This window comes from Oryx dammah, unplaced genomic scaffold, assembly GCF_014754425.2.
Source record: "Oryx dammah isolate SB20612 unplaced genomic scaffold, SCBI_Odam_1.1 HiC_scaffold_17, whole genome shotgun sequence".
In the NCBI taxonomy this organism is placed as follows: Eukaryota; Metazoa; Chordata; class Mammalia; order Artiodactyla; family Bovidae; genus Oryx; species Oryx dammah.
In genome coordinates, this window is record NW_024070201.1 from 48,153,290 (window position 1) to 48,165,466 (window position 12,177).

Genomic DNA, 12,177 nt, shown 5'->3' on the forward strand with positions numbered 1-12,177 from the left:
TCAGAGCTGGTCCTGGGGTATGACTGGGGACATCTCTACTCTTTCAGGGACCAGCTCTTCAGTGACCTTCTTCTCAGCTCTTCGAATAAAACAACAATCACTAATTTGTTGTTGCTTAGTCACTTAGTCATATCCAACTCTTTGTGACTCCATGGACTGTAGCCTGCCAGGCTCCCCTGTCCATGGAATTCTCCAGGCAAGAATACCGAGTGGGTTGCCATTAGACCTGCCTACTTCCAAAGAAACAAGTTTGTATTTATGGAAACAGAAATACAGAAGGGAGTTTGTGTCTTTATGAATTCCCGCATTGGTAGAGAGACTTGAGAGCAGGAAAAACATCAGAAGATATATCACCAAGGAAGTGATGATTCCTCTGTGGCTTTAATTGGGTAGTTTTAATATATCAAAGGGCTACAAATGGGAAGGAAAGTCATAGTCGAGGAATCAGCATTTTTAAAGGTGATAAACCTTTGCAATGAAAGATATAGGAGCAGCAGCAAACAAGGCTGAAACAAGGCTGCAGAGCCAAATACAGGCTCGATCTTACCTAGGACTTCAGGTTTTTAGCTTGCAGGACAGAGATCCTCCAAGACATCTCTGTGTTTAACCAAAGATCCTAAGCAAATTCAGGGTGGGAATTTGGGGCTCCTAGAGGAACTGGGATCTGAGGGAACACAGGAAGCCTTAACAGGTAATGCTGGCCCCAGATGAAGGCAAAAGCATGAAAACATCCTCAGCAGGCTATAAAGAATTACACAGAGCACAAGGATAGGATGGCAAGATGACGGTTGCGTTAGACATTTCTCTTTCTCTCTCTTTCCCATTTTCATGACTTTTCTAATTTATTTTAATCTAATGTGTATAAAAGAGTGGTTAGATACATCCATGTGAAGAGCTGACTCATTGAAAAAGACCCTGGTGCTGGGAAAGATTGAGAGCGGGAGGAGACAGGGATGACAGAGGATGAGATGGTTGGATGGCATCATCGATTCAATGGACATGAGTTTGAGCAAACTCTGGAAGACAGTGAAGGACAAGGGAAGTCTGGCATGCTTCAATCCATGGGGTTGCAAAGAGTAGAACATGACATAGCGACAGAACAGCAACAAAAATACACCCACAGGCATAATGAAAAAGTAATTTGTTTCTTTAGACAAAATTGACTTTTATGTGGAAAAAAAGGACAAGGGTTGATGTAACGTTTACTGTGACTCATTTCCATTTGGAGACAAAGTTTTAAATGTTTATTCTTCATTCCATAAATTTGGGCTTGTGATTTATAAACATACCATCAGGAGAAAATATAGCTCATTTTAAGGTTTAATTTAGGAAAAATATGTGTATTTATTAACATATGATAAGCGATTTCCTGTTTAGACCATTTTCTAATCACTCAGCTCTCATAATTACCAGACTTCTCAAAAATAATGTGTTTGTGACTCAATTAGTCTCTTTGGAAGGTAGGCTTCCCATCCAACAGTAGTCATCCTCTGATGCCATCATTGTTGACCAGCCCTCCACCAACTCCTTGTATCTTTTCAAGGTGGGAGGCTCCCCAGTCTGGATCTGTTTCCTGTCCTGTATATGCTACACAATGGCTGTTGTGAAAATCAGCCCCCTCTCTGATGTGCCCTGCACTGACTACTTCTGTGAAACATGTATTTCTTCCTGACCCTGCTAGCTTTCATGGTGGAGACCCTCTTACTCTCACCTGATCTGAGATGCTGTCCATAAAATCAACTACTGTAACTGCTTCTGCTCCACCAAGTCTGCTTTATCCATACTCTGTCAGTCAGGGTTGGCCATGTGCCATCTGGTACTGGATGTCTCCATATGCTTCCCACCCCACCATTTCATCATATTCCAGTAATTGGCCATCAAGCTGGGAACAGCTGTAATAACAAAAGCATTGTAGGAGTGAACCCCCTTTGCTCCATGTTCTCCTGATTGATATTTTACCTCAACCAAATCATCCCTTAGACCTACTTTAAGCATGTGGCTATGCTGAAATTGATGTATGCTGATGCCAGACCATATCTATGATCTTCTCTGTGATTGAATTTGATACATATGTCATTACAACACCATATGTTATAATATTCCAGGCTATTCTCTAGCTACCCATTGGAGAAGCCCTGCCCAAGGCATGTGGCCTGTGCCCCTAATACTCATTTCATCCTGTTGCTGTATGTCTCAGGGACTCTACTTCTTCCTTTGCTTTCAGTTCAGTTCAGTCGCTCAGTCGTGTCCGACTCTTTGCAACCCCATGAATCACAGCACGCCAGGCCCCGCTGTCCATCACCATCTCCCAGAGTTCACTCAGACTCACATCCATCGAGTCAATGATGCTATCCAGCCATCTCATCCTCTGTCGTCCCCTTTTCCTCCTGCCCCCAATCCCTCCCAGCATCAGAGTCTTTTCCAATGAGTCAACTCTTCTCATGAGGTGGCCAAAGTACTGGAGTTTCAGCTTTAGCATCATTCCTTCCAAAGAAATCCCAGCGCTGATCTCCTTCAGAATGGACTGGTTGGATCTCCTTGCAGTCCAAGGGATTCTCAAGAGTCTTCTTCAACACCACAGTTCAAAAGTATCAATTCTTTGGCGCTCAACCTTCTTCACAGTCCAACTCTCACATCCATACATGACCACTGGAAAAACCATAGCCTTGACTAGATGGACCTTTGTTGGCAAAGTAATGTCTCTGCTTTTGAATATGCTGTCTAGGTTGGTCATAACTTTTATGCCAAGGAGTAAGTGTCTTTTAATTTCATGGCTGCAGTCACCATCTGCAGTGATTTTGGAGCCCCCCAAAATAAAGTCTGACACTGTTACCACTGTTTCCCCATCTATTTCCCATAAACTGATAGGACCAGATTCTGTGATCTTCGTTTTCTGAATGTTGAGCTTTAAACCAACTTTTTCACTCTCCACTTTCAGTTTCACCAAGAGGCTTTTTAGTTCCTCTTTACTTTCTGCCATAAGGGTGGTGTCATCTGCATATCTGAGGTTATTGATATTTCTCCTGGCAATCTTGATTCCAGCTTGTGCTTCTTCCAACCCCATGTTTCTCATGATGTACTCTGCATAGAAGTTAAAGAAGCAGGGTGACAATATACAGCCTTGACGTACTCCCTTTGCTATTTGGAACCAGTCTGTTGTCCCATTTCCAGTTCTAACTATTGCTTCCTGACCTGCATACAAATTTCTCAAGAGGCAGGTCAGGTGGTCTGGTTTTCCCATCTCTTGAAGAAGATGATAATCTTCTTACACATGATAATCTAGCATATGTAACTCAATTCTGGATCCAAGGATTTCAAAAAAAGTTAAAATTTGATATTAGTATTATTTCAGAGATACTTATTTTAAGAACATACTAGCAGAAAAAAAGAATATACCAGCAGACACCCAGAAACACTTTATTTCTTTTTTGCAAATTCATCCTAGTGAAACATAAAGCAAGAGAGAAGTCTTCAGAAATATACATGCATTCGTGAATCTAAAATCCTGATCAGAAACTTTTCAGAAAGGCCCACAGATGCATAATATTTCTTCTCAGTTATATACGTTCAACATCATATTTCCCTCATTCACACTAGCAGGCATTGTTCTTTATCAGACTTCTGACCCAATAGCTGTTTCACAGGAATTCAGAAAAGCCCTTTACTTTCACAGATGCACTAATAGAAAAATATTTTTAAATCGCAGCAAGAAATAAATCTCTGCCTTGCAGCATGATGGCCAACTCATGCATTAGGTAAGACCAGAGCAAATACAGAGACACAGTTAAAAGCACATAGCTGTAGTCTGGTCTCCTGGCTGTATTCAATCATCCACTCAGTCAACAACTGCTCACAGTATTGAATCCTTGGGCTTCCCAGATGGCACAGTGGTAAAGAATCCACCTGCCAAGCAGGAGACATGGGTTCAATCTGTAGGTCGGGAGGATCCCCTAGAGAAGGAATGACCACCCACTCCAGTATTCTTTCCTGGGAAATCCATGAACAGAGGAGCCTGGCAGTCCATGGGGTTGCAAAGAGACTTAGCAACATGCATATATTGAATTCCTTGTTTACTTAATAGGGGCTGCTGCTGCTGCTGCTAAGTCACTTCAGTTGTGCCCAACTCTGTGCAACCCCAGAGACAGCAGCCCACCAGGCTCCTCTGTCCCTGGGATTCTCCAGGCAAGAACACTGGAGTGGGTTGCCATTTCCTTCTCCAAGGCATGAAAGTGAAAAGTGAAAGTGAAGTCACTCAGTCGTGTCCAACCCTTCGAGACCCCATGGACTGCAACCTACCAGGCTCCTCCGTCCATTGACTTTTCCAGGCAAGAGTACTTACAGGTTGCCATTAATGGGGGCAGGGGTCAACAAAATACTTAATCATTTTATTGAATTAAATCACATTGAACTTGCTGAAAAAATATCTACTATTTTCCTGGTATTAAGAATGACTCTTATCTTCTTAACCCTTCAAAATTCTTAAGCCCAGACTGGTCCCTTATCCAAAGGGCATGATAAATTTATGCTGCTCTTCTCTTTGGCATTCCAACTGTGCTGTTAATGCTGGTTCTGTAGTAGACTCTGCCTAGTGTTGAAAGCGGTAATAACGAGGGGAATGAGGTGACTGATGCCCCTTTGGACACATATACACACTCTTTTCCTCTACACCCATTATCCATCAAGTCACACATAGAAAGAGAAGCAGATGAACTGGGAAGATAATGCCACTACTGATGAATTCTGTGTGGCTGAGCCTCAGCCTCCTAGAAGCCTCTCTCCCTACTTAAATAGTGCACATAATTGCATCTCAAAACTGTAGTCACTAAAACCCTGGATTCCTTTCAAAAATCAGTGAAAGATTACCCCACAGAGGGAGCATATCAAGGTCTTGTAATCTTTCTTGTTATAGCCTGTTCCACTCAAAAAATAAGTATTGTTAGCACACCTGTTTGGAGAAAGCAGAGGGAATAAAGAAGATTGAGAAAGGATAGGATCACAGTGTCTTTTCTTCAGGAATTGTCTGCAGTTGCCTGTGAAGTATTCTAGGGGTAGAATTTTATGTCCAGCTCTACTTGGACTGTGACATGAACTGTCTTTTGCATTTACTTGCAACATGATATCCAGGAAGAGCACCAGCCCAAGTCCTCAGTTTTATTCTACCTGGCTCAATAATTAGACAGAATGAGTAGATTCTTAAAATGAATAAGTCCCTTGTAATAGTGAACTTGGGCAAGTAGCTACAGGATGAACAACATTTTCTTACTCATTCTGACAATTCCTCATGGCATAAGTGTATGCATATTGCATTTTTTAAAAGTTCTTTTCTACCAGGAGGAGATAAAAGAATGGAACAAAGAAACCAAACAAATCAGCTGTTGTCATTTTCAAACTAGCAATAAGAACAATTAACTTTTTCCATAGTTTTATTCTGTATCAGACCACACCAAGTACCTCATATACTATATATAATATACATAGAGTATACAGAAACTTTTATTTAATCCACAACTAGAATATTTTAAATACTCCAAATGTAATTTCAAAAATATCGGTTTTTTCCAAGGTCTATCCAAATAAGTCTCCCATCATTGAGCATTAGCCATGTGACAAACACTATGTTGTGTTGTACAGACTTTGTCTCAAGTCATTTTCACAATATTATTATATTATTATCCACATTTTATCAATGAGACAAGTACATACCCAATGTCACTAACTAGCGATAACAGAGTTAAGATTTAAATATCAATCAGTCAGATTCCAAAATGGTTATACTTTCAGTATGAACTCATGTAGAAAGTGATAGCAAAAGGGAAAATTGTATTATTTATATTTGTTGTTATACCTCTGAAGTATGCACTCCTTCAAACGTGATGAAGAACAATAATTGAGCGGAAAAGTATTTAAGGTTAAGGTTACATGCTGTAATTTACCAGCTGCATAAATTTGAATAAAGTGCTTTAACATGCTGGGACTTTGGTTTCCTCTTCTGTTAGATAGTGACTTCCCTGGTGGCTCAGACTGTAAAGAGTCTGCCTACAATGCAGGAGACCCAGTTTCAATCCCTGGGTCGGGAAGGTCCCCTGGAGAAGGAAATGGCAACCCACTCCAATATTCTTGCCTGGAAAGTCCCATGGACAGAGGAGCCTGGTTGGCTACTGTCCATGGGGTCGCAAAGAGTCGGACATGATTGAGTTACTTCACTATGATTTCACTATCTGTTAAATTAGAATGATAATTATAAATAAATTATATAGTGTTATTTTGTGTATTAAATTATATAATTAAATATGAAATATACTTTCTAAACTATGTATTTATTAGCAAATGTTACATTTTAAATAATTCATATAATCATTTTTTTTCTTGGCATTTTTAGCCTCATCTCCAAATAGAATCCTTCAATTGGAATGGATAAGAAAGCTGTGGTACATATATACAATGAAATATTACTCAGCCATTAAAAAGAATACATTTGAATCAAGTCTAATGAGGTGGATGAAACTGGAGCCTATTATACAGAGTAAAGTACGCCAGAAATAAAAACACCAATACAGTATACTAACACATATATATGGAATTTAGAAAGATGGTAACAATAACCCTGTATAAGAGATGGCAAAAGAGACACAGATGTATAGAACAGTCTTTTGGACTCTGTGGGAGAGGGCTAGGGTGGATTGATATAGGAGAATGGCATTGAAACATGTAAATTATTACATTTGAAATGAATCATCAGTCCAGGTTGGATGCATGATACAGGGTGCTCAGGGCTGGTACACTGGGATGACCCAGAGGGATGGGATGGGGAGGGAGTGGGGAGGAGGGGTTCAGGATGGGGAACACATGTACACCCATGGTGCAATCATGTCAATGTATGGCAAAACCAATACAATATTGTAAAGTAAAATAAATAAATAAATAAAACTGAGATTTTAAAAAAAAAGAGATGATTAAAAAGGAGAGATCTTAGCTTTAGGTGCTAAAAGCAGTGTAGCTATTTGCCAACAGCAGAAAAGGCATTTGGGCACCAGTGGAGTAACCTTTACTCACACTGCCTTGTGGGTGAGTTCTGAACTAGTATTTTTGTACTGCTTAACAAATTACCATAAATTAGTATAAATTAAGTGGCTTAAAATACCACAAATGTATTATCTTACAGTTTGGAGGTCAAGGTCTAAAATAAATATTGTGGGGCTAAAAATCAAGGTTTCAGCAGAGTTGTATTCTTTCTGGAGGCTCTAGGGGAAAATCTGTTTCCTTGCCTTTTCCAGTTTCTAGAGCTTGTCTGCATTCCTTAGCTTGTGTCCCCTTCCTTATGAATCTCCAATCTTTCCTTCCATAGTTCTGTGTCCTACTCCAACTCTGAGCTTCATGCCTCCTTCTTATAAAAACCTTTGTTATCACATCAAGTCCACCTGGATAATCCAGGCTAGTCTCCCCAGCTTAAAATATTTAATACAAAATAGTTTAAGTAGGGACTTCCCTGGTGGCTCAGACAGCAAAGAATCCCCATGCAATGCAGGAGACCTGGGTTCGATCCTGGGTCAGGAAGATCCCCTGGAGGAGGACATGGCAACCCACTCCAGTTTCCTTGCTTGGAGAATTCCATGGGCAGGAGAGTCTGATGGGCTACAGTCCATGGGGTTGCAAAGAATTGGACATGACTGAGTGACTACCACTTTTCATTCTCTCTGGTGGTCCAGTGGCTAAGACTCTACATTCTCAAAGTAGGGGGCCCAGGTTCAATCCCTGGTCAGGGAACTAGATCCCACCTACTTCAACTAAAGATCCCACATAGGCAATGAGAAGATCCTGTGTGATGCAAGGAAGATAGAAGATCCTGCATGCCACAACTAAGACCTAGCACAGCAAAACAAGAATAAGAAATTGGTTTAAGTAAATGTAATGTATCTGCTTCCCCCATTATTAGATGTCACTGTAATAACAGGTCAGAACATAGTACATACTCACCATAATTATTTAAATAAATTTGTCAGTGAAAACAGCCACAAACGTATGAATTAATTAAGCCATAAAATACAGTACATAGGAGCTGCTCAAAAATGACAGTTATCATTATTTCTGAACATGCCAAAAAATTCTATTTATTGAAGACTTGTTTTTGCAGTTTGTTTTGGTCTTTTTTGTTCCTTTTAATCCTTCCTGAAATCATTGAAATAATATTTACTAGTGCTTACTTCTTTCTGTAAATGATTTTTTTTCTTTAAATGCAGAATGTAAGTAATGAGACGCTAAAGTAAGGATATCAGATGGTATATGTAATGAGTCCTGCCTGTGCAGTCCTGTGTTGATAATTAGTTATGTCACTTCCATCTCTTCCCCCTTCCAAGAGTGTAATTCACAGCAGGAAAGCTGTGGTTAATGTCTGTGCAAAAACGTTACACTCAAGAGGTTTTCCTCAAGTGTATCAAGTGCCTGAAAAAATTCATGCATTTTCTCTGGGGTGGGTTATGTTGAGGCCCCTCTGGGGCTAGGGATTCTGCTCTTGGCAGGGCTGTCACGTGGGAAAAGCTATTTAAATGGCTATTTGCTCCTGCTTGAAAAGGCTGAAATGGTAAATTCTCCCCAGCCAAGTGCCCCAGAAAGCAGTTCCATCAGTCAGGAGTTTTCACTTATCTCTTTGATGGGGTCTTGTAAAGGCAGGGAACTTTTTCCTTCAGTGAATAGCAGGTAAGGAGACAACAAAAACAGAAGATGTGGGGGAGAAGCACCAAGGTCACAGAGAGGTGGGGAAAGCTGGAGTAGAAATATGGAAGAGAAAGAAATATTTCTTTCCTGCCTCTTTCTAGGCTTGGGGAAATAGTGGGGAAGGGGGTGGAAATGGGAGTGAGAGGGAAAAGAAATCCTCCAGCAGTGCTCTAAAACTTTAAAATACAAGTATTGAAACTTTCCCTGAAACTCAGAATCATGAAAATTCTTTTTAGCATCATTTAAGAGTCGAACACGACTGAGCGACTTCACTTTCTCTTTTCACTTTCATGCATTGGAGAAGGAAATGGCAACCCACTCCAGTGTTCTTGCCTGGAGAATCCCAGGGACGGGGGAGCCTGGTGGGCTGCCGTCTATGGGGTCGCACAGAGTTGGACACGACTGAAGCGACTTAGCAGCAGCAGTGGCAGCATGTTGGGATGGGAGGTCATCTAAGGAGAGCAACTGCTAAAGGCCAGTACTACAGGGAGGGGAGTGAAAAATTTAAGGGGACACCAAAAAATTTAGCAATTATGATAATGTTTTAATGCAGTATTTTAATCTAATCTAATCGAATCTAATTTTTTAGTCCATGATCAACAAAACATTAAAGTTTTAAATAAAATTCTGTACCATGCCAAGTCATGTACAGTTTAGGGCAAAAGAAAAAAATGTGAACCCTTAGTTTTAATGAAAGCAAACATCACAATATATTTTTAAACCTACTTTTTTGCTTACCTTATTTTCTTTCTTTTCTTTTTGGCCATACTGTGTGGCCTGTGGGATCTTAGTTCCCCAGCTGGGGATCTAGGGATCAAACCCCAATCCCCCTGCATTGGAAGCATGGAATCTTAACCATTGGACCACCAGGGAAGTCCCACTTATCTCATTTTCAGTTGAGAAAATTGCCGTATTGGAGATACTTGAGAACTATAAATACTTTATAATTAGCTGAAGTAAAATTATAATTCTATTATGATATAAATAAAATATTTAGATATAAAATACTAATGTGAGATTTAATACAATTACTTTTTATTTGTCAACATTTTCAAGTTATGTTAATGTTCTGGAAAATATTAAGTATCAAAAAATACATAAAAACATGTACATAGTGATGTACATTTTTCATTTTGCTTTGGACTCCAATGTGCTTTGACACAGCTCTGGTTCAGAATTTTGATATTCTGTTTGTCATGGGTATTTTTGCATTAGTTTTGACTTTTTAAAATATTGCATAAAAATGTTATCTATCCAATTGCTGTGAATTGTTTTTGTTTTGTTTTGTTTTTTAGCACCATCCTTATATTCCATTCCCAAGGCAAATGTCTTACTTGCCTCACCCTAGTTTCCATCCTGCTGTTCATAGCATATACTAAGTATGACAGAGTAGAAAAAATGACAGGTTTGAGTCACACTTCTCTTTTACTTGTTTAATGGGTTAATTTAATCTAGCTGAAATTTATCTGTAAAATTAAGATGATAGATAAAAGCTACCTCTAACTCTGTAGGGACCACATGAGGTATAATAATTAGAACAATTATCAGAATATCTGACAGACAGTAGTTTTGACTCAATGAAATGTATCATTGCAGGAACTAAGTGAAGGAGAATACCATTTCACTCAGGCCACTATGCGGTCGACTGGTAATTCCACTTCCCCAACTTTCTTCTTGACTGGAGTTCCAGGGCTAGAAGCTTTTCACATCTGGTTTTCTATCCCCTTTTGCTGCCTTTGTGTGATTGCCCTTTTGGGGAATAGTACCATCCTGTATGTAGTGATCACAAACTCCAGCCTCCATGAGCCCATGTACTACTTCCTCTCCATGCTCTCCACCACCGACATTGGCATCACTATTTCCTCTCTTCCCACAACACTTGGTGTCCTCTGGTTCAATGCCAGGGTCATCAGCCTGGATGCTTGCATTCTGCAGATGTTCTTTCTGCATGGATTCACCCTCATGGAATCTTCTGTGCTTTTGGCCATGGCTTTTGACCGCTTTGTTGCCATCTGCAACCCCCTAAGATATGCTATTATTCTAACCAACTCTAGAATCATTAAAGCTGGTGTGGTAATTTTTGTACGAATGCTGGTCAACCTGATGCCCCTGCTCCTGCTCCTTAAGAGGTTATCCTTCTGTGGTCCTAATGTGCTTTCTCACTCCTATTGCTACCACCCTGATGTGATTAAGTGTTCTTGCTCAAGTATCAAGGTCAACAGTATCTGTGGTTTAGTTGCTCTCATTCTGACCTCAGGTGTAGATATTCCCTGCATTTTCCTCTCCTACATGCTGATCATCAAGTCCATCCTTAGCATCGCCTCCCCAGAGGAAAGGCAAAAGGCTTTTGGCACTTGCATCTCTCACCTTGGTGCTGTTGCCATCTTCTACATCCCCTGGGTCATCTTGGCTTTGGTACATCGGTTTGGGCATAGTGCTCCTCCATATGTCCATACACTGCTGTCAAATCTCCATTTTCTATTTCCCCCAGTGCTGAACCCTATTATATATAGTGTGAAGACCAAACAAATCCGTAAAGCTTTCTACAAATTATTTCCAAACAAAGAGTAGCAAGTCTGATCATGCAATGTCCTAGATAGAAATAACGTTATTTTCTTCCTCCCTTCCTTCGACACTTTATTGTGAGTAACATTACACTTTCCTTAGTAGTGAATACAAGTTTATATAAGAAAAATCTTTGTCCTCTATAGTCTAGTTTATATAGTCTAGTGTCAGGGACATAAAGTTAAACATATATAATAATGGCAGTGAATAGGAGTGTTACCATAGAATTATATCCACAAGGCTATATGACACTGAAGAAAATATCTCGATCAAATTGCAGTTCAAAGAATTGTTTGAAGAGCTAACCACTTGAACTAAGAATAATATGTAACATGTAAAAACGTAAAGATCTTCCAGGCCCAGGGCACAGGTCTCTGAAGTCAATGAAATATGACATGGCCTGATACACCAAGGACTGGACATGGTTACCATAGCTGGAGTAAGGGGTGCGTGAAACAGTGAAAGGAGTAAGAGAGGTTGTATGCGAGGTTATAAAATAACCTTTGTGCTTGGTAAAGTGACAGTATGAAAGCTTGAAGAACAATCAACTGGAATTGGAAGTTTTATTAGATTCTCTTTTAAAAAACATTCATGGAAGCAACCTAGATGTTCATCAGCAGATGAATGGATAAGAAAGCTGTGGTACATATACTCAATGGAGTATTACTCAGCCATTTAAAAGAATACATTTGAATCAGTTCTAATGAGGTGGATGAAACTGGAGCCGATTATACAGAGTGAAGTAAGCCAGAAAGAAAAACACCAATACAGTATACTAATGCATATATATGGAATTTAGAAAGATGGTAAGGATAACCCTGTATGTGAGACAGCAAATGAGACACAGTTGTATAGAACAGTCTTTTGGACTCTGTGGGAGAGGGAGGGTGGGGATGATTT

General features: G+C 39.8%; 1 protein-coding gene and 1 non-coding gene across 2 annotated transcripts; both read left to right on the top strand.

Moving 5' to 3' along the window:
* Positions 1 to 7,691: 7,691 nt before the first annotated feature.
* TRNAE-CUC lies at positions 7,692 to 7,764 on the top strand. Its single transcript has one exon. It is a non-coding gene; the product is annotated as a tRNA-Glu (tRNA).
* Positions 7,765 to 10,347: 2,583 nt separating this feature from the next.
* Positions 10,348 to 11,283, top strand: LOC120876680 (olfactory receptor 51F1-like). Its single transcript, XM_040258651.1, has one exon. It carries the CDS (start codon positions 10,348 to 10,350, stop codon positions 11,281 to 11,283), a length of 936 nt encoding a protein of 311 aa, XP_040114585.1.
* The last annotated feature ends 894 nt before the right edge of the window (positions 11,284 to 12,177 follow it).

Coding starts and splice junctions, on each gene's coding strand:
- LOC120876680 (XM_040258651.1), top strand. CDS start 10,348: ATGCGGTCGACTGGTAATTCCACTTCCCCAACTTTCTTCTTGACTGGA.